Source organism: Piliocolobus tephrosceles, chromosome 16, assembly GCF_002776525.5.
Source record: "Piliocolobus tephrosceles isolate RC106 chromosome 16, ASM277652v3, whole genome shotgun sequence".
Classification (NCBI taxonomy): domain Eukaryota; kingdom Metazoa; phylum Chordata; class Mammalia; order Primates; family Cercopithecidae; genus Piliocolobus; species Piliocolobus tephrosceles.
In genome coordinates, this window is record NC_045449.1 from 29,775,985 (window position 1) to 29,802,991 (window position 27,007).

The following is a 27,007-nucleotide window of genomic DNA, read 5'->3' on the forward strand; positions in this document are numbered from 1 at the left end:
ATGTACCTATAGATATGGATATAACATATATAACTAAATTAAAACAAAGGTCCATAATTTGGCTCAATTATAAATTCAGAATGTATATACCAAATAATTTATATTACAAAAAGATAAATAGGACACTGATTGGGTTTTTTGTCTCTACAACATAAGGTCTAAATTAACTTTAGCATTTGCTAAAATATACACACTGACATACTTTATGGACTCAATCAATACTGGGGCTCAAATTATACTTGGGGCCCAGTACTTTGGGAGGCTAAGGAGAGTGGATCACCTGAGGTCAGGAGTTCAAAACCAGCCTGGCCAACATGGTGAAACCCTGTCTCTACTAAAAATACAAAAATTAGCCAGGCATGGTGGCAGGTGCCTGTAATCCCAGCTACTAGGGAGGCTGAGGCAGGAGAGTCGCTTGCACCCGGGAAGCAGAGGTTGTTGTGAGCTGAGATAGCACCATTGCACTCCAGCCCGGGCAACAAGAGCGAAACTCCTTCTCAAAAATTATATATTATACTTGGGGTTCTCACTAAATTTAAATATTGTACCCCCTCTAATCTTAAAAAGGTAACTAAGTAAAAAAAAAAAAAAATGAATAACTATCCCTCACTTTACTGCCTTGGTTGAATTTCCCATAGTTTTGTACCCATTGCTTTAAAGTATCTCATATTGGACACAGACTCTGACACAACAAATAATAAATTAAAGTTAAAATTTTGGCACTTAAAAAATGGCTTGATAAAATGAGACCCTATAAATCCCTCTTTAAAATAGTTAATATGGCAAAATCTAAGTTAGAATAGGCCCTTCAAGGATTAAGACTTGTTATATAGAACCTCATTATGAAAAGGGATAATTATCCCTACTGCTTCTCCATTTAATGGCTCAATTTTGCCTATTTGAGCCCTCTGGGAGGCCAAGACAGGAAGATTGCTTAATCCCAGAAGTTGAGACTGGCCTGAGCAGCATAGTGAGACCCTATCTCTACAAAAATTTTAAAAATTAGTCAGGTGAGTTGGCATGTGTCTGTAGTCCTAGCTACTCAGGAGGCTTAGGTGAGAGAATCTTTTGAGCCCAGGAGTCCAATGCTGCGGTAAGCTATGATCACACCACTGCAATCCAGCCCAGCCGACAGAGCAAGACATTGTCCCTAAAAATAACAATAATAATAACTAATGGAGATTATTGCCTTCTTCTGGAGGTTGTTATTTCCTATTAGTCAACTCCTTGACTCACTCACTCCCCAGTGCCCTCCCCTACCACTCCCTCAAGCCTCCCCCCGCCGACCTCTTGTCTTATGTCTCTGATCATGACTACCCCTTGCCCTTGGTTATACACATATATGCTATCTACACATACATTATTAATGTATCAGCCATACCCTTCAATGATATGACTGCCAGACCTGCTGCCTTGATGTATATATATAATTTAGACTTTTAACCCACTTTACAACTCCCCCAAGGTTATACTAAAGACCCCCCAAAATTTCAGATCTACTTTCTTGACTAATGACATACAAATGAAAAACTTACTGATGGGCCAGCCTGCAAGGACTCCTCATATATCCACTTGTGTTCTTCCTTCTTACTCTCATAGTAAAATATTTTCTAGGCTGTTTAGGTCAGCTTATGCTTCACTCTCTAAATACATCTGCTATCACTACCCCAGGTTTCTTACAATGATGCCAAATAGGAACGGGGCCAACAGCTCTTACTGTGTTTTCTTAGATTCTGTATTTGTCTATTTGGCATCCAGGGACCTGGAGGCTTCATCAGGTTTACATTTTCCTTTGCTGATGTTTCAACTCATCCTACAAAACTATGCTCCATGTAGATCTGGCCTATCTTGAGGCTACTGTTTCTGCATTCACCCTCCCATGGTCACATTTCTTGGCCAACAGAACCACAGAAACTGATCTGCCATGAGTTAACATTTAGTCCAAATCATTTTTCCACTTTGACTGTGCTTCAAATGGGGCTGGCCTGGTGATACTGAAGACAATCAATGCACCTATAAATTCCAGACAACAAGTTTTTGTCATTTCCCCAATCTTTCCTCATTGCAATGTTCCACAGCTGCAGGTGCACCAAGGCCTCTGAGTCCCAGTGGAGCTCCTTCAGTGCACAGTTCACACAATGGTGAACTGGCTTGGAGATGCCAGAAGGAGTTCTGGTGCACACAGTGTGTGATGATGATGGTCTTGCCTGTGCCCAGGTCACCCATACCAGCAGCTGGTACAGACTGACACACTGTGCTGGCCACAGTTCAGGGCTGGAGAGAGACTCCAGGAGTGCAAGTATGCTCTCGTTTTAAGTTCTTCATTTTGATTCTCTTCATTGGCTGGATTTCATTGCAGCATAGTTTTCAAGAAGGTAGAAGAGAACTATGTTCCCTATATCCTTTGATAAGAATGTCTGCCTGTTTCCTTTATAGTCAAACATCATCTCGGTTTGGCAAAATATGTGTTAGTAAAACTTTTCTCAGAATACTGAATGCATTGATCCACTTTCTCTGGTATTGGGCACAGTGGTGGAGAAGGCAGAGGCCCTGATGGGTAATTTAGGCTCTATTCTCTGTTCCGAGATCCCACTGAAAGTCTCTGTTCCAAGATCCCACTGAACGTCTTAGGCATGAATTCAGATCACCCAGCCAAGGGTGTATCCCACTCCACTGAGCTTCATCTCGGTCCCTTAGCTCATCTTAGATGAGTGGGAAATGCCAAACCCTGGTGCTCCTTCCTCTTGTTGATGTAAACTCTCATTGTCTAAAAGAGTTTCTACTTACACTTTGGCTGCTTTCCTTCAAATCTTAGTTACGGAGGATTTTCCACATTTTGTCAACTCATCTTTTTAATTCAGAACTGCTTGTAGAAAAATCAAGTAACCATTCTTGTGAGTTTTTTAAAGGTGCTAGCTGACCAATTAGAAAATCTGCAACCCTTCCAAGAAAATAGTGTGAAAGTAGCTCAAGAAGATCCAGAGAATTCCTGGAGTTTTTGTTTTGAGGAAATGAGTTTTGTCTTCTTATTCATTCCCACTGTGGAAATTCTGAGTTTCATCAAGGATAATCTTTTGTAAGTTATCATTGTTTTCTAGACATATACTGGGAGATTTTCACTGTCATCATTAAGAATAAAAGTGTTGCAATTTTTCCCAGTTCAAGCATGGAAGAAAATTTATTCAGGAACTACAGACAGAGTAATACTGTGCACAGACTAGTTAACAAATTAATTTTCCTAATATCCCTCAAACAATATCTGAGAAGTGAAGATAGGCTAAACCCAATTTTCCAACATCACATCAAGTTGCTTAACTTGCAAAGTTTTCAAAGACATATTTTCACAGAATTAGAGAATGTTATCAAATATATAATGAAAAATATCTCAGTAGCCCAGTCCATCTTCCATCAGGTGAGCATTCGACAATATTTAAACATCTTTTTATCATTCTTCTGAAAGCAATCTATACTGATTATCTGGGAGACACTGGCAAAGGCAAACTGGTCTCTCACAGACTCAAGTCTCTTTAAGACTTTAAAAAGGGCTTTCAGCAAGTCTTTCCTTGTTTGAGTGTTTGTAAAATAGTAGGATTCAGGGTAAATTACTTGCAACCTTAAATCATACTGGCAGCTTGTCTTGCCTTCAGGGCTCAAGTAGAAGATCTTTGTCATGACACACACTTTTTTTGTGTAACCACCAATTTGTCCCAGCTTCTGCTTTAAGGTTAGGGCAGTTTGTGTAGAATAGCCTTTAAACTCCTCATCCTGTACCATGTGGAATGTATATAGGACTGGAGGATTGTCCCGAGAAATCAGAAGAGCATCACAGAGGACTTTGTTGTTCTCTTGCAAGCCCAGATCCAAAGACCAGCTTCTAGAGAAAATTAGTGAGCCCTTACTGACAGAGCCCATTTCTTCATATATTAATTGCTGAAGTCCTTCATGTTGTAAGAACAGTTTTCTGCAAAGGTTTTCTGGAGTGTATGTTATCCTTCCTGATAGCCCTAAATAAGGAAATAATGATAATAAATTATAAAACAGTAGGAACTTCCCGTTTAAGCCATGGCAAAGTAGCTTGTAAAAGACCACCAAAAACACTGTAAACGTTGTATAAAATATATCAAACAATAATTTAAAGAACTAGAAAGCACAAATAAAAGCAGGATTTGAAGCGCCACAGTCTTTAATAGATGTGAAACACAGGAAGTAGCTTCACATTCACTCCTGCTTTTTCCCTAAGTAGATTTTCCATATCATGGCATGGGTAAATAAAGTCCAAGGAGAAATAATCAGTCTTATTATTTCTGAGGAAAAGAAGTAAGAAGAGCTGGAATATGAGAAGTAAAATCTCAGAGAAAATGAAACTGCAGAGAAGCCAAAGTCTACACACTAATTTCCCTGAACTCATTGGCTAATACAGGTGAGATGCTGGAAACACAGAAGAAAATATCACCTGGGAGACTAAAGAGCTGAATGTAAGTTTCTTCTGTCTCATGGTGCTCAGGAAACACAGACAAAAATTCCAGTCCCAAAAGAGTGGAGGGATCTTGGTAAACACCAGAGACATTACAGCACTAGAAAAGCCATGATCTGGTAGTAAAGGCAAAATTAAAAACTATTATACCTAGAAAAGCATTTTAAAAATCTTCAAAGGAATAAAAGCAATAGGTGGTACTCTATCCACCTGCCAGAAGTAAATATAGCCATTTTTGGAGAAGTGTAATATCTATCAAAGTCTCTACAATTTGTAATCCATGATACAATGAAAAATTGAGAGACAATAAAAATCAGAATGAATTACTAGAAAACAGGAGAAAAACCAGATCAGAGAAAAAGACTGACAAGTGCTTCAGATATTGCCGTTATCAAAAAGAGACTTTAAAATAACAGTAATATATTTAAAAACAAAAAATAATAAAAAGATGAAAAGATGAAGATATCCTTATTCTCTTACAGGCTTAGAAAAACTAAAATTGATGGATAAAAATTGTGTGGACATTCCTTAACTGAAAAACACAGTATGTGGTATTAAGAACTTGTCTGATAATGTTTAACAGCAGACAGAGCATAGCAGAAAACAGGACTAATCAATAGGAAGACAGGATGGTAGCAAAAGTCCGAACTCAAACTCAATGAAAAAAAAAAAAAACAGAAGATAAGGGACATGTCAGAAACTGTCAAAATTCTAGTAAATTTATAATATGAGTCTCACAAAGAGAAAGGAGAGAAAACTAAGCTGAGCAATATTTGAAGAGATAAACAATTATAGTTTTTTCAAAGTTGATTAAAGATATCGCTCACAAATACAAGAGTATACCAATCCTTCTCAAACTCTTCCAAAAAATTGAAGAGGAGGAAATACTTCCAAACTCATTTTATGAGGTTAACATTACCCTGATCATGAAGTCAGGCAAGGACACCACATGAAAAAGAAAATTACAAGCCAATATCACTGATGAAACTAGATGCAAAAATTCTCAAGAAAATACTAGCAAACCAAATACAACAGCACATTAAAAGGATCATTCAGGATCTCGGAGCAAGATGGCGGAATAGGAGCAGCACCAGCCTCCAGCCCCCAGCGCGAGTGACACAGAAGTCAGGTGATTTCTGCATTTTCAACTGAGGTACCAGGTTCATCTCACTGGGGAGTGCCGGACAATCAGTAGTGGTCAGCAGGTGCAGCCCGACCAGCAAGAGCTGAAGTAGGGCAAGCCATCGCCTCACCTGGGAAGTACAAGGGGGAAGGGAATCCCTTTTTCTAGCCAAGGGAAACTGAGACACACAACACCTGGAAAATCAGGTAACTCCCACCCTAATAGTGCACTTTACCAAGGGTCTTAGCAAACGGCACACCAGGAGATTATATCCCACACCTGGATGGGGGGGTCCCACGCCCACAGAGCCTCCCTCATTGCTAGCACAGCAGCCTGAGATCTAACTGCAAGGCAGCAGCAAGGCTGGGGGAGGGGTGCCCGCCATTGCTGAGGCTTAAGTAGGTAAACAAAGCTGCCAGGAAGCTCAAACTGGGTGGAGCCCACTGCAGCTCAAGGGGGCCTGCCTGTCTCTGTAGACTCCATCTCTGGGGACAGGGCATAGTTAAACAAACAACAGCAGAAACCTCGGCAGAGGTAAATGACCCTGTCTGACAGCTTTGAGGACAGCAGTGGATCTTCCAGCACAGAGGTTGAGATCTGAGAACCGACAGACTGCCTGCTCAAGTGGGTCCCTGACCCCTGAGTAGCCTAACTGGGAGACATCTCCCACTAGGTGCAGACAGACACCTCACATGGCAGGGTACACCCCTGAGACGAAGCTTCCAGAGCAAGAATCAGACAGCAATACTCACTGTTCAGCAATATTCTATCTTCTGCAGCCTCCGCTGCTGATAACCAGACAAACAGAGTCTGGAGTTGACCTCAAGCAATCTCCAACAGACCTACAGCTGAGGGTCCTGACTGTTAGAAGAAAAACTAACAAACAGAAAGGACACCCACACCAAAACCCCATCAGTTTGTCACTGTCATCAAAGACCAAAAGTAGGTAAAACCACAAAGATGGGAAAAAAGCAGTGCAGAAAAGCTGGAAATTCAAAAAATCAGAGTGCATCTCCCCCTCCAAAGGAATGCAGCTCATCGCCAGCAATGGATCAAAGCTGGATGGAGAATGACTTTGACGAGTTGAGAGAAGAAGGCTTCAGTCGATCAAGTCGATCAAACTTCTCAGAGTTAAAGGAGGAACTATGTAACCAGTGCAAAGAAACAAAAAATCTTGAAAAAAGAATGGAAGAATGAATAACTACCATATTCAATGCACAGAAGGCCATAAACGAACTGACAGAGATAAAAAACCGTGACACAAGAAACACATGACAAATGTACAAGCTTCAGTAACCAACTTGATCAACTGGAAGAAAGAGTATCAATGATTGAAGATCAAATGAACGAAATGAAGTGAGAAGAGAAATCTAGAGAAAAAGAAGGAAAAAGAAAAGAACAAAGCCTCCAAGAAATATGGGATTATGTGAAAAGACCAAATCTACATCTGATTGGGGTGCCTGAAAGTGAGGAGGAAATGGAACCAAGTTGCAAAACACTCTTCAGGATATCATCCAGGAAAACTTCCCCAACCTAGTAAGGCAGGCCAACATTCAAATTCAGGAAATACAGAGAACGCCACAAAGATACTCCTCAAGAAGAGCAACTCCAAGACACATAATTGTCAGATTCACTAAAGTTGAAATGAAGGAAAAAATGTTAAGGGCAGCCAGAGAGAAAGGTCGGGTTACCCACAAAGGGAAGCCCATCAGATTAACAGCAGATCTCTCGGCAGAAACTCTCCAAGCCAGAAGAGAGTGGGGGCCAATATTCAACATTCTTAAAGAAAAGAATTTTCAACCCAGAATTTCATATCCAGCCAAACTAAGTTTCATAAGTGAAGGAGAAATAAAATCCTTACAGACAAGCAACTGCTTAGAGATTTTTGTCACCACCAGGCCTGCCCTACAAGAGACCCTGAAGGAAACACTAAACATGGAAAGGAACAACCGGTACCAGCCATTGCAAAAACATGCCAAAATGTAAAGACCATCGATGCTAGGAAAAAACTGCATCAACTAATGAGCAAAATAACCAGCTAATATCACAATGACAGGATCAAGTTCACACATAACAATATTAACCTTAAATGTAAATGGACTAAGTGCTCCAATTAAAAGACACAGACTGGCAAATTGGATAAAGAGTCAAGACCAATCAGTGTGCTGTATTCAGGAGACCCATCTCACATGCAGAGACACACATAGGCTCAAAATAAAGGGATGGAGGAAGATCTACCAAGCAAATGGAAAACAAAAAAAAGCAGGGGTTGCAATCCTAGTCTCTGATAAAACAGACTTTAAACCATCAAAGATCAAAAGAGAGAAAGAAGGTCATTACATAATGGTAAAGGCATCAATTCAACAGGAAGAGCTAATTATCCTAAATATATATGCAGCCAGTACAGGAGTACCCAGATTCATAAAGCAAGTCCTTAGAGACTCACAAAGACTTAGACTCCCACACAATAATAATGGGAGACTTCAACACCCCACTGTCAACATTAGACAGATCAATGAGACAGAAAGTTAACAAGGATATCCAGGAATTGAACTCAACTCTGCACCAAGCGGACCTAATAGACATACAGAACTCTCTACCCCAAATCAACAGAATATACATTCTTCTCAGCACCACATCACACTTATTCCAAAATTGACCACATGGTTGGAAGTAAAGCACTCCTCAGCAAATGTAAAAGAACAGAAATTATAACAAACTGTCTCTCAGACCACAGTGTAACCAAACTAGAACTCAGGACTAAGAAACTCAATCAAAACCGCTCAACTGCATGGAAACTGAATAACCTGCTCCTGAATGACTAGTGGGTACATAACGAAATGAAGGCAGAGATAAAGATGTTCTTTGAAACCAATGAGAACAAAGATACAACATACCAGAATCTCTGGGACACATTTAAAGCAGTGCGTAGAGGGAAATATATAGCACTAAACGCCCACGAGAGAAAGCTGGAAGATCTAAAATTGACACCCTAACTTCACAATTGAAAGAACTAGAGAAGCAAGAGCAAACACATTCAAAAGTTAGCAGAGGGCAAGAAATAACTAAGATCAGAGCAGAACTGAAGGAGACAGAGACTCAAAAAACCCTTCAAAAATTAATGAATCCAGGAGCCAGTTTTTTGAAAAGATCAACAAAATTGATAGGCTGCTAGCAAGACTAATAAAGAAGAAAAGAGAGAAGAATCAAATAGATGCAATAAAAAATGATAAAGGGGATATCACCACCAACCCCACAGAAATACAAACTACCATCAGAGAATACTGTAAACACTTCTACGCAAATAAACTAGAAAACCTAGAAGAAATGGATAATTTCCTGAACACTTACACTCTCCCTAGACTAAACTAGGAAGAAGTTGAATCCCTGAATAGACCAATAGCAGGCTCTGAAATTGAGGCAATAATTAATAGCCTATCAACCAAAAAAAGTCCAGGACCAGACGGATTCACAGCTGAATTCTACCAGAGGTACAAGGAGGAGCTGGTATCATTCCTTCTGAAACTATTCCAATCAATAGAAAAAGAGGGAATCCTCCCTAACTCATTTTATGAGGCCAACATCATCCTGATACCAAAACCTGGCAGAGACACACACAAAAAAGAGAATTTTAGACCAATATCCCTGATGAACATCAATGCAAAAATCCTCAATAAAATACTGGCAAACCAAATCCAGCAGCACATCAAAAAGCTTATCCACCATGATCAAGTGGGCTTCATCCCTGGGATGCAAGGCTGGTTCAACATATGCAAATCAATAAATGTAATCCAGCCTATAAACAGAACCAAAGACAAAAACCACATGATTATCTCAATAGATGCAGAAAAGGCTTTTGACAAAATTCAACAGCCCTTCAGGCTAAAAACTCTCAATAAATTTGGTATTGATGGAACCTATCTCAAAATAATAAGAGCTATTTATGACAAACCCACAGCCAATATCATACTGAATGACTGGAAACATTCCCTTTGAAAACTGGAAACATTCCCTTTGAAAACTGGCACAAGACAGGGATGCCCTCTCTCACCACTCCTATTCAACATAGTGTTGAATGTTCTAGCCAGGGCAATCAGGCAAGAGAAAGAAATCAAGGGTATTCAGTTAGGAAAAGAAGAAGTCAAATTGTCCCTGTTCACAGATGACATGATTGTATATTTAGAAAACCCCATCATCTCAGCCCCAAATCTCCTTAAGCTGATAAGCAACTTCAGCAAAGTCTCAGGATACAAAATTAATGTGCAAAAATCACAAGCATTCTTATACACCAGTAACAGACAAACAGAGAGCCAAATCATGAATGAACTTCCATTCACAATTGCTTCAGAGAGAATAAAATACCTAGGAATCCAACTTACAGGGGATGTAAAGGATCTCTTCAAGAACTACAAACCACTGCTCAGTGAAATAAAAGAGGACACAAACAAATGGAAGAACATACCATGCTCATGGATAGGAAGAATCAATATCGTGAAAATGGCCATAATGCCCAAGGTAATTTATAGATTCAATGCCATCCCCATTAAGCTACCAATGACTTTCTTCACAGAATTGGAAAAAAACTGCTTTAAAGTTCATATGGAACCAAAAAAGAGCCCACATTGCCAAGACAATCCTAAGTCAAAAGAACAAAGCTGGACACATCATGCTACCTGACTTCAAACTATACTACAAGGCTACAGTAACCAAAACAGCATGGCACTGGTACCAAAACAGAGATATAGATCAATGGAACAGAACAGAGCCCTCAAAATAATACCACACATCTACAGCCATCTGATCTTTGACAAACCTGACAAAAACAAGAAATGGGGAAAGGATTCCCTATTTAATAAATGGTGCTAGGAAAATTGGCTAGCCATAAGCAGAAAGCTGAAACTGAATACTTTCCTTACTCCTTATATGAAAATTAATTCAAGATGGATTAGAGACTTAAATGTTAGACCTAATACCATTAAAAACCGTAGAAGAAAACCTAGGTAATACCATTCAGGACATAGGCATGGGCAAGGACTTCATGTCTAAAACACCAAAAGCAATGGCAACAAAAGCCAAAATTGACAAATGGGATCTAATTAAACTAAAAAGCTTCTTCACAGCAAAAGAAACTACCATCAGAGTGAACAGGCAACCTACAGAATGGGAGAAAATTTTTGCAATCTATTCATCTGACAAAGGGCTAATATCCAGAACCTACAAAGAACTCAAAAAAATTTACAAGAAAAAAACAAACAACCCCATCAAAAAGTGGGCAGATGATATGAACAGACATTTCTCAAAAGAAGACATTCATACAGCCAACAGACACATGAAAAAATGCTCTTCATCACTGGCCATCAGAGAAATGCAAATCAAAACCACAATGAGATACCATCTCACACCAGTTAGAATGGCGATCATTAAAAAGTCCGGAAACAACAGTTGCTGAAGAGGATATGGAGAAATAGGAACACTTTTACACTGTTGGTAGGATTGTAAACTAGTTCAACCATTGTGGAAAACAGTGTGGCGATTCCTCAAGGATCTAGAACTAGAAATACCATATGACCCAGCCATCGCATTACTGAGTATATACCCAAAGGATTATAAATCATGCTGCTATAAAGACACATGCACACGTATGTTTATTGCGGCACTATTCACAACAGCAAAGACTTGGAATCAACCCAAATGTCCATCAGTGACAGACTGGATTAAGAAAATGTGGCACATATACATCATGGAATACTATGCAGCCATAAAAAAGGATGAGTTCGTGTCCTTTGTAGGGACATGGGTGCAGCTGGAAACCATCATTCTCAGCAAACTTTGGCAAGAACAGAAAACCAAGCACCGCATGTTCTCACTCATAGGTGGGAATTGAACAATGAGATCACCTGGACATGGGAAGGGGAACATCACACACCGGTGCCTATTATGGGGAGAGGGGAGGCTGGAGGGATGGCATTGGGAGTTATAACTGATATAAATGACGAGTTGATGGATGCTGATGAGTTGATGGGTACAGCACACCAACATGGCACATGTATACATATGTAACAAACCTGCACGTTGTGCACATGTACCCTAGAACTTAAAGTATAATAAAAAAATAAATAAATAATAAAAAAATAAAGGATCATTCAGCTGGGTGCAGTGGCTCACACATGTAATCCCAGTACTTTGGGAGGCCTAGGCGGGTGGATTACCTGAGGTCAGGGGTTCAAGACCAGCCTAGCCAACATGGTGAAACCCCATCTCTACTAAAAATACATAAAATTAGGCAGAGATGGTGGCAGGCGCCTGTAATCCCAGCTACTCAGGAGGCTGAAGTAAGAGAATCGCTTGAACCCAGGGGGTGGAGGTTGCAGGGTACCAAGATAGTGTCATTGCACTGCCACCTGGGTAACAAGAGCAAAACCATGTCTCAAAAAAAAAAAAAAAAGAAGAAAAAGAAAAGGAAAGGATCATTGACCATAAAGAGTGGGATTTATCCTTGGGATGCAAGCACGGTATAACATGTGAAAATCAATAAATGTGATATACTACATTAATAAAATGAAGGGCAAAAACTGTATGTTCATATTAATGGATACAGAAAAAGCATTTGACAAAATTCAGCATTCTGTAATTTTAAAAAACCTCTCAACCAATTAGATGTAGAAGGAATGCACCTCAACACAGCAAAGACCATATATAAAAAACCTACAGCTAACTTCATACCCAATGGTGAAATGTTGAAAGCTTTTCATCTAAGATCAGGAACAAAACAAGGATGCCCATTTCACCACTTCTATTCAATATGGAAGTCCTAGCCAGGGCAATTAGGGAAGAAAAAGAAATAAAAAGGATCCAGATTGGAAAATAAGAAATTAAATTGTCACAGTTTGTCCAAAATGTGAACTTATATATAGAAAACCTTAAAGATGCCACCAAAAAAATAGTCAGAACAAATAAAAGAATTCAGTAAATTTTCAGAATACAAAAATCAGTAGCATTTCCATACACTAACAAAAAATTATCCTAAAAGTAAATCAAGAACATACTCCCATTTATAATAGCTACAAAAAATACTTGATAATAAATGTTATCAAGGAGATGAAAGATCTCTATGCTGATATCTATAAAATGCTGGTGAAGGAAATTAGAAAAGACACAAATAAATGGAAAGATAGCTTGTGTTCATGGATTGAAAAAATCATATTGTTAAAATGCCCAAACTACCCAAAGTAAGCTACAGATTCAGTGGAAACCCTATCAAAATTCCCATGTCATTTTTGACAGAAAAATGATTGTATACCTAGAAAACCCTAAAGACTCATCCAAAAAGCTCCTAGATCTGATAAATGAATTAAGTTTCAGGTTACAAAACCAACGTACACAAATTAGCACTGCTATACAGCAACAGTGATCAAGCTGAGAATCAAATCAAAAACTCAATCCCTACTACAACAGCTGCAACATAAAATAAAATACTTAGCAATATACCTAGCCAAGGGGGTGAAAGATCTCTAAAAGGAAAACTACAAAACAGTGCTAATAGAAATCATAGATGAAACAAACAAATGGAAACACATCCCATGCTCATGGATAGGTAGAATCAATATTGTGAAAATGACCATACTGACAAAAGCAATCTACATCAATGCAATTCCCATCAAAATACCATAATCATTCTTCACAGAACTAGAAAAAACAATCCTAAAATTTATATAGCACCAAAAAAGAGTGCACATAGCAAAAGCAAGACTAAGCAAAAAGAACAAATCTGGAGGCATCACATTACCTGATTTCAAACTATATTACAAAGTTATAGTTACCATAACAGCATAGTTCTGGTATAAAAATAGACATGTATACCAATGGAATAGAATAGAGAACTCTGAAAGAAAGCCTAATGCTTACAGTTCAATTGGATCTTCAACAAAGCAAGCAAAAACAAAGTGGGGAAAAGGCACCTTATGCAAAAAATGGTACTGGGATAATTGGCAAGTCACATGTAGAAGAATGAAACCAGATCCTCATCTCTCACCTTACACAAAAACCAACTCAACATGAAACAGATACTTAAATCTAAGACCTGGAACCATAAAAATTCTAGAAGATAACAGAAAAACAATTCTAGACATTGACTTAGGCAAAGAGTTCATAACCGAGAACCCAAAAGCAAATATAACAAAAACAAAAATAAATAGATGATACAAAATTAAACTAAAAGTCTTCTGCACAGCAAAAGAAATAGCAGAGTAAAAAAGCAATCCACAGAATCGGAGAAAATGTTTGCAACCTATGCATCTGACAAATGACTGATATCCAGAATCTATGAGGAACTCAAACAAATCAGCAAGAAAAAGACAAAGAATCCCATCAAAAAGTGGGCAAAGGATATGAATAGACAATTCTCAAAAGAAGATATACAAATGGCCAATGAACATGAAAATATGCTCAACATCACTAATGATCAGGGAAATGAAAATTAAGACCACAATGAGACCATCTCACACCTACAAGAATGGCCATAATTAAAAGTCAAAAAATAATAGACGTTGGCCTGTGTGCACTGAAAAGGGAATTCTTTTATACTGCTAGTGTGAATGTAAGCTATTACAACCACTATGGAAAAAAGTATGGAGATTCATTAAGGAATTAAAAGTAGAACTACCATTTGCTCCAGCAGTCCCACTGCTGGGTATCTACCCAGAGGAAAATAAGTCATTATATGAAAAAGACCTTTACACACACATTTATAGCAACACAATTTGCAATTCCAAAAATATGGAACTGGCCTAAATGTCCATCAACCATCAAGTGGATAAAGAAAACGTGGTATATATACACCATGGAATACTATCCGTCATATAAAGGAATGAAATAATGGCATTCGCAGCAACCTGAATGGGATTGGAGACCATTATTTTAAGTGAAGTAACTCAGGAATGGAAAACCAAATATCGTATATTCTTACTTATAAGTGGGAGCTAGGCCGTGAGGACACAAAGACTAAGAATGATACAACAGACTTTGAGGACTCAAGGGGAAGAGTGGGAGGGGAATGAGGGACAAAAGACTACACATTGGGTACAGTGTACATTGCTCGGGTGATAGCTGCACCAAAATCTCAGAGGTCACCACTAAAGAACTTATTCATGTAACCATAAACCACTTATTCCCCAAAAACTAGTGAAATAAATATTTTAAAAATTAACATATAAGATACCTAGGAAAAGCACTCACTACACAAAATAAATAAATTTTTGAAACCAATCTGCTTTGTTCTCACAAGAAAACAAAAATAGCCTGAAATAAGTATCTGAATATAAGTCAGACTAATATTGAGATAAGGAATTTAGGATTCCTTAAAAATATCTTACCAAAATTAACACCAAAGGAAACAGAAAGAGTAGGCAATCCTTTCATTAAAAACCCAGAAATATGTCAGGCACAGTGGCTCAAGCCTGCAATCCTAGCGCCTTGATAGGCTGAGGCAGGTGGATCACTTGAGCCCAAGAACTTGAAGTTACAGTGAGCCATGATCACACCACTACGCTTCAGCCTGGGTGACAGAGCCAGTTCCTGATTCAAAAAAGAACTAGGAATTTTCCCACAAAGGGAAGATTTTTGTACAGGCAAATTCCACCACAATATCAAGCATATCATTCTAATCTCATATAAATTTTTTCAAAGGATTGAAAAAGAGGAAATAATCCCCAACTCATTCTGAGTTCAGCACAATTTTAATACAAATACTAGACAAAGAGAGAAAACTACTCTTAGACCTTGTCACTCATGGATTTAGATGCAGAAATTCTAAATTAAGAATTAGCAACTAAATAAAAATGCGTAAAAAAGATAATACTGCAAGACCCAACTGAGTTGGTTCCAGGAATGCAAAAATGGCTTAATAGAAAATATTAAACATCATTTGCCAATCAACATATTAAAGAGAAAAACATATAATCATGTCAACAGAAGTAGAAAATGCGTTTGATAAAATTCAGTATTCATCCACATAAAAAAAGAAAAAACATTTAGTAAACTAGAAATATCATTAAACTTCCTTAGGCTGATAATAGTATATTCAAAGTACTTAAGGCAAACCTCAATTTATTTTTATTTTTTATTATACTTTAAGTTCTGGGGTACATGTGCACAATGTACAGGTTTGTTACCTAGGTATACATGTGCCATGTTGGGCAAACCTCACGTTAAATGGGAAAGCCATAGACATACACTCTTTAAAATCTGAACTAAGACTATTTGCATTAAGAATTGTCTAAAAGTCTTCATCAGTTCATTAGGACAAGAAAAAAAGACATTAAAGGCATAAAGTTTGGAAAGGAAAAGACAAAACATTTTATGATTTGCATATTTGTTTATACAAAATATAAATAATCTGTGGACAAATTATTTAAAATAATAAGGAAACCTAACAATGTGGCCTTATATAAACTCATTATGTAAAAATCAACTGCATTTCTACACATCAGCAATAAACAAGAAAATATAACTTTTAAGGAAAAATATCTTTACAACAAAAATTAAGGAACCTAGACATGAGTGTAATAAAAGATGTACAAAATGTGTACACAGAAATTTATGAAACTATAAAGGCAATAAAGAAGATATAAATAAGTTAAAAGATTTCCTATGCTCAAGGATACAACTTACTGATATAAATTGCCATTTCTTCCCAAATCTATCTAGAGATGCACTGTAACTGCAAATCAAAATCCCAAAAGAAGTTTTTTGGCACTTGAGCATATTCTAAAATGTGTATAGAAGATTAAATAACTAAAAATTGCCAAGACACTCTCAAAGAAAACCTAAAGGGCTTACCCTACCAGATATCAATACTTAGTATAACATTACAATGGCATGGACAGACGACTTGATCAAGGAAACATAATAAAGATTCTAGAAAGAGGGTTATCTATAGATATACAGTTGATCCTTGAACAACATGGGTTTGAACTGCATGGGTCCACTTATGCCAGGATCTTCTTCCACCTCTGCCACCCTGAGATGGCAAGACCAACCCTTCTCTTCCTCAGCCTACACAACGTGAAGACATTGAGTGTGAAGACCTTTAAATGATCCTCTTACACCTAATGAATAGAAAATATATTTCCTCTTCCTTATGACTTTCTTAATAACATTTTCGTTTCTCTAGCTTACTTTGTAAGAATATAGTATATGATACGTACACAAAATATGTGTTAATTGACATTATTGGTAAGGCTTTGGGTCAAAAGTAGGCTATTAGTAGTTAACTTTTTGGAAAGTCAAAAGCTATACACAGACTTTCGACTGCATGCAGGTTTGTTCAAAGGTGAATTGTATTTAGTAATATGCTGAGGGTGGCATGGCAGATCATGGTGAAAGTGAGACTTTTCAGTATTGCAGCTGGGAAAGTGCTTATCCACATGGAATAAAATGAAATAGCATGCTACATTACTGTCTATTGAGATGAATTGTGTATTTACTTATTTATTTATTTATTTATTTATTTATTTATTTATTTATTTATTTAGACAAGGTCTCACACTGTTGCCCAGGTTGGAGTGCAGTGGTGTGATCTCAGCCCACTACAACCTCCACCTCCTGGATTCAAGCGATTCTCATGCCTCAGTCTCCTTAGTAGCTGGGTCTACAGGTGTACACCACTACCCCTGGCTAATTTTTGTATTTTAGTAGAGACACAGCTTCACCATGTTGGCCAGGCTGGTCTCTTGGCCTCAAGTTATCCACCCACCTCTGGATTGTGTATTTACATATTACATGTTGAGTGCAAAACTTTAAAATTTTTAGGAGAAAATTAAAAGAAATATCTTTATAGTCCTAGGATATCGAAGGATCTCTTAAGCAAGGCGCAAAGAGGAGTAAACCACAACATTTTAAATGATAGTTTTGCCTACATTAAAATTTAAAATGACTACTTATGACAGTAGTCATTAAGAAAAGAGAAAATGCAAGCCACCAGCTTGGAGAAGACATTGGTAATCGTTAATACCTATGACTAAAAGAGGATTTCATTCTGGAATCTCTAAATTACTCCTATAAATCAATAAGAAAAAGACAAAGCTTATTAGAAAAATGGGCAAAGATAAAATAGACACTGCACAAAGATGAAATATATATGGCCAGTAAGTATATGGAGAGATGCTCAACCTAATCAATAACAGGGAAACACACATTACAAAGAGATACCATTTTATACACATTTGATTGAGAAGAAGGAGGTTAAGAGAAGGAGAAGCGTAAATAAGAAAAATTTGACAATTGGAGAAGACGTGGCATTTCTAATATATTGCTGATGGCAGTAACATGACCTATCTACATTCAAAACAATTTGGCATTATCTTATTACTCGAATATTCACACACCTCCTGAGCCAGCAATTCTACTCCTACTTAGGCACCCAAGAGAAAATCTTGCACATATACGCTAGAAGACTAAGAATGTTCAAGGTAACAGTGTTCATGTAGCAGAAAGCAGGAAATAGCTCAATTGCCCATCATCAACAACGACAAAAAAAGATCAGTCAGAGATCCTGAGTACTGATGGCATTTCTTCAGTAACTGAACATGGCCATGCCTGAAGGTGGGCCTCAATCTAGACTGCTCAGTGACATTATATATATGCTTCCTTTTTTTGTTTGTTTAAACTAAACTGACTTGGGTTGCTCTTACTTTCAAGTAAACGAGTGTGTATTGCACCAAGAAAATTCTAACCCAAATATAAAGAAATAGAATTTGACAGATTCAATGACTTAAAACAACAAAGAATTCCCATAAACACAAGAATGTGCTTTCAGAACAAATTTCAAGACTGAGCTGGTTTGAAGAGAAAAAGGTTTGAATACAGCCACACCAACAAATCCAAAGAAGCCAGAATGAAGCTACCTGGACGGTGATGTCTCTGCCGTTGCCCTTCCAAATGAGGCCAACTGTGGGGAGTAGGTGATGACATATTTATTTGAGAGATCAGCTCTTCATATGACCTGGAAAATTCTTAGAAAAAAAAAATCACATTCTTAATTTGGCAGAAGGGAGACCCCAGCTAACTAATGCATAGTATTATATATTAAAAGTCTATTTGTAACTGATTTTGTTTTCGGAAAAAAACAAAATATTAATGTTAGATATTGTGGTTAGATTCTTAGGTCAGATACAAATTGCAAAATTAACTTTTGATGCCACTGACACGCTCTATATTTCGAATGAAAATTAACAGTAAAAATGCATTAATAATATTTAATACATTACCATATAATTAGGTTTATTTTTAAAGCAGTTAAAATGAGACGTGATGGCTAGTGAAGGAAAGCGGACTTTTGTGCAGATTCTGAAGAAGAAGCTTACATTTTCAGACATTTTATAAGTTGCTAGTACTGGTACAATTTCATTTGAGGGTTTCTTTTTCCAAAACCAGATAAAAATACCAGCATTATTCCTTCCTTATTGGTACAAATTAGGGCTACCATTTGGCTCACAAACGTGAGAAGAAAAAGGAAGCGATTTTATAGGAAATAAATAGAAAGGGAACAAGAAACATGAAGGAGCAAGTAAGTGAAAGAGGCAAGTAAGTGTTCCTGAAAGAAAGCAATGGTTACTTACTGAAATAGAGCTCAGAAACAAAAAGGAAAAAGGATTAAACGGGTTTTCCTTCAAAGCTAGTAAAGACGTGGTAGGGAAGAAACTTCTGGGTTTAACTGGATCTTTGCACCAGGTAGGGCTACCAAAAGTAGATCATGTGCTTATTTTATGAAATATCTATCTTCTTCTAAGGGTGTAGAAGAAAACAAGAGGTAGGGAACCTTTTTTTTTTTTTTTTTTTTTTTTTTTTTTGAGACAGAGTCTCCCTCTGTTGCCCAGGCTGGAGTGCAGTGGCGCAATCTGGGCCCACTGCAACCTCCGCCACCTGGCTTCAAGCGATTTTCCTGCCTCAGCCTCCTGAGTAGCTGGGACTACAGGCACGTGCCATCACACCCGGCTAATTTTTTGTATTTTTAGTAGAGACGGGGTTTCACCATGTTAGCCAGGATGGTCTGTGTCTCCTGACCCGGTCATCCGCCCGCCTCGGCTTCCCAAAGTTCTGGGATTACAGGCACCCGGCCGAGGCAGGGAACTATTGATTGTAGTATTGATTCCCTGCACCCGGCCGAGGCAGGGAACTATTGATTGTATCCACCAGAGATTAATCGATTAGGTGCTGAAATTTGAGGACTATTGGTCTTGCCCCAAATCCCAACGAGAAAACCTCCCTGCCACCCAAGCCAAATGCATTCCTGTTGTGAATCCCCCGCTCTCAACTTGGTTCAGCCTCCACCATGAACTGGATCCATTCCTTCCTGGTCAACTGCATCACACGGTTATCTTTCACATGCCAGGAATCAGGCTCTTTAGCAAACACTGCACAGCAGAAGCGCTCCACTCTGAGTGCACAGACATATCCACAAAGACTTCCTTTATCATATACTTCAAGGAATTTGCATGAATAATTTATGTTCTTCTTCTCCATACAGAAGTGATGCACAGGCATCTTCTTAATGGACTTTTCAATTTCTCTTTCTAACTTATCGAGGTCACTCATCTCTGCTTTAAAGCCAGTTATTTCTTTATCTTCATTTAAACCAATGAACAAATATCCTCCATCAGTATTTGCAAATGCAGAAACATACTGAGGGAGGATCTCCTTAATTCGTTGTAACAACTTTTCTGTCGAGAAGTTTTTAATTTCAACATGTGTGGATTCAGTAAAGGTCAATTTTTCTTCCCGATCAAGTTTTGTTCTGTCAAAGAAGCTCGCAGCCAAGGCCTTCATGTTACTTTCTTCTTGTATATCAACAGGGGGCCTCCTTGCCGGCAATTCCAGTCTTAAGTACGATCTCCCTCTAGTCTTTTTCTTGTCTTTGAGGAACTGCAGTGCAGCAGCAGCATTCATGACTTTTGCAGATGTTATATCTCTTTTGTACAAATTGGAGCTCAAGGTGGTAATCCGCAGACCAGAGGTGTTCAAGCTCCATGACTTCACAAAAATCAGAAAGTAATTACCATTCTGCATGAAGTCTAAGTACTCAGGAACAAATAACAGCATGTTACTAAAAGAATGTTCCAAATCTAGTCCTATTCCATCTTTTGTATAACTATAGTCTTCATTCTCAATTTCAGCCTTGATCACTCCCCCTCCAGAATTCATCAGGGCACACACAGCTCGTGAGACACTTTCATTCTGCTTTTTTCTCAGTTTACTGTCCTTCATTTTCTTCCTGTTGTTCTCTCCAAGAGTGACTCTTCCCACATCTAGAACCAATTCAGCATAATTCGTTTCCAAATCAATACTGACGTTCATTTTCCCAGCAGCTATGCAGTGTCCAAGCAGAAATTATTTTCTGTAAAATAGACAGAGCCATTAGAATAGGACCTGAACTAGAAAGATAGCAAATTCTGTATTATGAGGTAAATGCAAAAAAAAAATCCTGTGCAGTATATATTCCACTAGACTGGTAAGTATATGGGTATGAAGAAACTGAAAACTGACAAATTTTGAGCTAAGACTATAATAATTTGTACTCCTACTGAATTTTCAAATTTGTTACTACAGTTTTATATAATGTATTCTAATTATGTAATCTCTTTATCTGCCCTTTTTCTCCTTTCTAGTCTCTGATATTGTACAACCTGTTTTCTCTCTCCTTTTCTTAAACAACACCTGGAGTGAGTCTATGTTTTTATCTTCTCAGTGAACCAGGCTTTATACATATTATTTCTACTTTTCTTTTTATTTTAATAATTTCAGCTTTTACCTTAATTATCTCCACTTATGGTGATAAATCTTTTGGAGGATTTCCAGTTAAGGTCTAACGACATCCAGCAATATGTCATGTTAATTATTTTTCCTTCTTGTAAGAATGAATTAGATTTACAAATTTTGGCCATTGATCTTAAGCAAAGTGGGCTAAGTCATTGTGTCTTTTTAAAATCTAATATTCGCATATTTTCAATAAGGAAAATTCTTATATACAAAACACCTGTGCTATGGTTTGAATGTTTGTGTTCCCCCAAAATTCATATGTTGAAATTCTAACTCCCAAGGTGGTGAGGTTTTTGGGAGGTGATCAAGTTATGAGGGTGAAGCCCTCATGAATGAGATTAGTGCTCTCCTAAAAAGGACCCCAGAACACTAACTCATCCCTTCCACTATGTGAGAACACAGCAAGAAAGTAGGCAGTCTGCGACAGGAAAAGGGCCCTCACCAGAACCCAGCAGTGCTGGCATCTTAATCTTGAACTTCTCAGCCTCTAGAACTGTGAGTCATAAATTTCTGTTACTTGTAAGCCACCCAGTTTGTGGTATTTTGTTATGGCAGCCTAAACAAATTAAGACAGTGTGTTTTAGTCTGTGTGTCCCTAATCCATTAGCTCTGTTCCCTTAAAATCTATTGGGATCACTGCTTTGCTCTAAATGGAAAGTTTTAGGTTAAGAAGTGTAACTTAAGTTCAACTTTTTAAAAGTGTAACTTTTAGGTTAAGAATTTTTTTGTTTTTTGTTTGTTTGTTTGTTTGTTTGTTTTGAGATGGAGTCTGGCTGTGTTGCCCAGGCTGGAGTGCAGTGGCATGATCTCAGCTCACTGCAAGCTCTGCCTCCTGGGTTCACTCCATTCTCCTGCCTCAGCCTCCCAAGTAGCTGGGACTACAGGTGCCTGCCACCATGCCCAGCTAATTTTTTTGTATTTTTAGTAGAGACGGGGTTTCACTGTGTCAACCAGGATGGTCTTGATCTCCTGCCCTCATGATCCGCCCACCTCAGCCTCCCAAAGTGCTGGGATTACAGGCGTGAGCCACTGTGCCCGGCCAAAGTGTAACTTTTTTATAACTTTTTTAAAGTGAAACTTAAGTGTAACTTTTAAGTTAAGTTAAGAAGTATAACTTAAGTTTAACTTTTTTTAAGTGTAACTTAAGTGTAACTTTTAAGTTAAGAAGTTTAACTTAAGGATCTTTTTCATATATTTTCTTCTAGTAGTTTTATAGTTTCAACTCTTACATCTAAGTCTTTAATCGATTTTGAGTTGATTTTTGTATTTGGTGTGAGATGAGGGTCTAATTTCATTTTCTGCATGTGGATATTAAGAACATTGTTTTAAAATCTTTGTCTAATATGTGTGGTATCTGGCCTTCCTCAGAGACGTGTTCTGCCAATTTACTTTCTTCTTTTGGATAGATCATATTTTTCTGTTGTGTGTATGCTTTATGAATTTTTGTTGGAAACTGGCCATTTGAAAAAACAGCGATCTCTCACAGTCTTTGCAGACAAATGCTATGGCAAGGCAAACCTTTAATGATTGACTAAGTATACTCTAATCTTAGGGATCAGCTTGAGGAAAAAGTTTAAGGTCTTCTCAGGTCTTTTCTGAGCATTTGTCCTGCCTGGATTGAGTGGGGCTTTCTTGATTCCTCTACATACATGGTTGCTTTTGAATGTCTTAATTTCCCAAAGACTCTCACCCCAGCTCCTCTTGTGAGCCTTAGATGGTTATTCTATGTCTCTAGCCATAATCTCTTGCCTAAGGCATCTGGGGGTCCATAGTCTCCTTGCAGCTTTCCTGAGCAGTGGCTGTCACTTCTCCTCACTTGAGATCTGAGTTAGGGGATACAGAAATGAATCCCTCAGGCAGTCCCCAGACAGGTTACAACATTGAAAATAAGTTTTACTATGCCCCATCAGTTCCAGGGAGGAAACTAGGAGCAGTGATGCTGCCTCCTCAAGACTAAGACCACGCCATGCAGGGCAAAAGGATGGGCAAGGGTGAATAAAAACATCATGAAATTGCCTACAACTTTGAATGTTGCTTTTTCTTGCTTGGGCATTCATTTAGTTGCAACAGATCTTTGTTGTTAGTTCAGTCAGTTTTGGGTTGCTTTTGATGTTTCCATGGAGAAACAGAGTTGAAGCTTCCTAATCCACTATTTTTCTGGCATCATTCCTGTCACCATTTCTTTATATTAAATGCAATTCGATAATATTTTTAAGATTTTGCACCCACGATGTCCCTTTCTCCTATTCTTGTTGACAGGTAATGCAAATCAAGTAGCTTCATAAAATGAGTTGGGGATGTAAGCTGCATTTCTATTATTTCACATTTTACCCAGTATGAGGACCTTTTTGCAGTGAGAGAGTTGGTCACGGTCAGCCATACTGCCCAAAACTAAAATATACAATTTGAATCTTGCTTTTCCATGTATCAATATAGTATACACAATCAGTTTTGCAAAATAATAATTAGCTATTCTTTAAAAACCTTATTAACTGCATAATTTCATACATGGTATTAATGTACCATTATTTAACTACTACCCTACAACTGAACATTGAAGTTGCTTTCAATCATTCAATATAATTGTACTAGAATCTTGACTCTGTTATCTCAATGCTTGGGTATGCTAATCACATAGTCTAATTTTCATTGAGTCTAAGAGTGCCCTGGCAAAGCACTTCAATTATATATACAGATACGGTTCAGATATATATAAAGATGGTTAAATTGAGTATGGGAAGCCAGAAGAGGCAGAGAGAAAAGAAGCCAGATTTCAGGATATAAGAAATAGAACCTTGAAAGGGAAAAATTATGTAAGAGAAGAAAGAGTCTGAATCTGTGGAAATAAAGGTTCATGGTGAAACATAAGGTTATACTTGAACTTGTGCCTTAGGCACATAATTAAACTGAAATTATGTAAGTATATAGAGTGTATATATACACACAGAGAGAGACAGAAGTTCGTAAAAGTTAAATTACTGTATTAAGTGACAAAAAGTTTAAAGATTTTGATATATATTGTCAAATATTTTCCCAAATAATTGTATCAGATTTTTCTCTAGCAAATTTATCTTAGTAGTGATTACAGCACTTTGCCCTGTACCTTTTAGGGGGAAGAGGATGTGGTATACAAGCTATTAGAAAGCAGCATCTTTCCCTCGGTATTTCCTGAAAACTCAGAGGGACCCAAAAGAGGGCTGCCTTCTAAGAGATATTGGACCTAGCATTCATTCAAATAGGCTCCCTGGGCCTGGGTCCATAGAAGAAAGCATTTGAACATGACCCAGAGAGATTCCAAAAAAAGAGAATCTAAGGGAGGAGGACTTGACTCCTGGTAGTTGAACAACAGTGAAGCCAGGTAAGCACAATCATTGAAGTTTAAATTTAAAACTCAGTAATAGTCTCAATATGGCATAATTACTCAAGAAAGCAGAGGAAGATGTATATCTCTGCCATGCTGAGCTTTCTCCATAGTATTATAGCACAATTTGTGTTCTTTAGACCCAATTTCTTCACATTTCTTACACACGAGGCTGCCCCAAAGGCAAGTCCACCTTCCCTGTTGATCAGACAGAAGAGATTCTCCATCTCTACCCATAAAGGCTGCAGGAGAATCAGTTCCACTTCTAGCCAAGCACACAGCCCCAGTCCTACAATTTTCTGGTAATGCCTCACCAAGCAGCCTCTGCTCTGCTCCCCGATTCTTTTTGCAGCCTCTGTAACTAGAGTCCTGTCCCCTTTTCTCCCAACCCACGTTTTTGCACTGTCTACATCAGGCCCAGCTCTGTGTGAACTTTTTTGGATAACCCACCATACACAGAAGGGGACAGAAATCACATCTCACCCTCAGATTGATTAAGGAGGGTGCCCGTACAACTGGGAAACTTGGAACCCATGGGAGCTGCAGCTGAGCCATCTTATAGAGGACCCAGTGCTTGTGGACTAGCCTGGGATCCTGGACACCCCAGTCCAACACCTGCAGCTGTGTAAAACTTTCCATAGTTCAAAATCACTGCCTTCAAGCATACATCTGGAACACAATCCTTAAAAAATTAGCTGGGGATTGAGCTTACCAAATCCCTAGGGCCTAAAACTTACTGGCCTCCCTTAAACCTTGGGTCTAGGTTTACAGGTTAGATGTTTCCACTGAAATCCTTTATACTTTTGACTACAGGGGAAATTCTATCAGACCTGCACTCAGTATTTAGGCTATGTTGTTGACTCTCTTTAATGGGAAAGGAGACGGCATTCAGATCTCCTTAGAGTTATGTCAGAACAGCAGGTTAGTAGGAACTGCACACAGGGTGGGACAGAAGTTGTAAGAGCTACCTCCTAGGAAACAAAAATCATGCAACACTCTTTGCCCTCCTAGGACGTCACTTTGCATTTAGTTCAGGACAGCACTGCTCTCATCCTTCCCACCTTCTAGATGATAAACCAGCAGAGTATGAGGGTGCTTGGTTTTTCTTTTAGGATATAACAATGAAGTTCGTCAGTGCCTGGTCACGTTTCATCTAAAGAACCTATTCCCCAACTCCCCGCATGTTCAGGACTCCAGGAGGATGGGCAGCCCTGGGAGCTCTGGACACCCACCAAGCCTGGCCTGACCATAGAGCACTCTGCCCTCCCTGCCTCTCTAGCTCTGCTCCAACACTGCAGATCCCTGGCTCACTGGTCCCACAGCTCTTTCAGGTGCTCCCCAGCCTATGCAGGAGCAAAAGTTCCACCCAACCTATAGCTTCCAAGTGCACCATTCCTAAGTCCTCAACAGCCTGCAGTTTTGACAGAAGTTGCTACAGAGACAGGAAAGTGTTACCGGTGGAGATTGTGCTGGTCACTGAAACATTCTGTTTGCAGGAGAAAAACAAAACTTGGTCTGTTCTAGGATCTATGTGTTTCCTTAAAGTCTTAGAATGAGCAACTCCATTTTGGTTTGGTTTGGTCTGTTGGGGCCTAGCACATGAGCTCAGTCCAAAATACTGGCCTCTCATAATTTTGTTTTTAAAAATTGCCCCTTTTTGTTCAGGTTCTCACTTAGGTGAGAGTGTAACCAAAACATAAGGCCTTAGCGCCGCTCTCAGTTACCGTCATTTTGGGTTTTCAGTCTCAGCATATCATTCATAGGTTACGGTAACCTCATGATCGCATATTTATTGCACTTCTTACCATTCCAGTTGAAGAGAGACCATTTGACATTCTAGAGATGGCTGCATTTCAAACATTGAAAACCTTTGAGAGAATACAGTGCACCAGGGAGCCTATTATTATGATGACTATTGGGAGGATAATACTGAGAGTCTGGAGGATGCTCCTTGCCCAGTGTCCCCATAAATCAAACCACCTAAAATTAAATAGATCAAATAATGAACTAAATAAAGAATCTACTAACTTAAGTAAACAATCTCTTCATTAATCCCCTACAACTGAATCTCTTAATCTTCATTTAATGTATTTCTCCATAGACTCCAAGTGCCAGCAGTTGCACAGATACTTCTCTGTTCAGTCAATTCTATCCTAACTTTCTCAAAAGAATTTAAAGTCTGTTGTGTAACTACGGCCTTTACAGTAGATGTTCTGAGAACATCTAACCTATGGGT

General features: G+C 38.4%; 1 protein-coding gene across 2 annotated transcripts in view; it reads right to left on the minus strand.

The window, feature by feature from the left end:
• Positions 1-1,742: 1,742 nt before the first annotated feature.
• SLFN12 (schlafen family member 12) overlaps positions 1,743-27,007 on the minus strand; it is a 28,113-nt gene continuing 2,848 nt past the window's right edge. For both annotated transcript variants that reach the window (XM_023190826.2, XM_023190827.2), the window contains exons 2-4: positions 19,910-20,988; positions 18,500-18,607; positions 1,743-4,004 (exon numbers count right to left, since the gene is read on the minus strand). In XM_023190826.2, the coding sequence (XP_023046594.1) occupies positions 3,409-4,004; positions 18,500-18,607; positions 19,910-20,948 (1,743 nt within the window). In that variant the 5' untranslated portion in view covers positions 20,949-20,988 and the 3' untranslated portion in view covers positions 1,743-3,408. The remainder of the gene's footprint in view (positions 4,005-18,499; positions 18,608-19,909; positions 20,989-27,007) is intronic.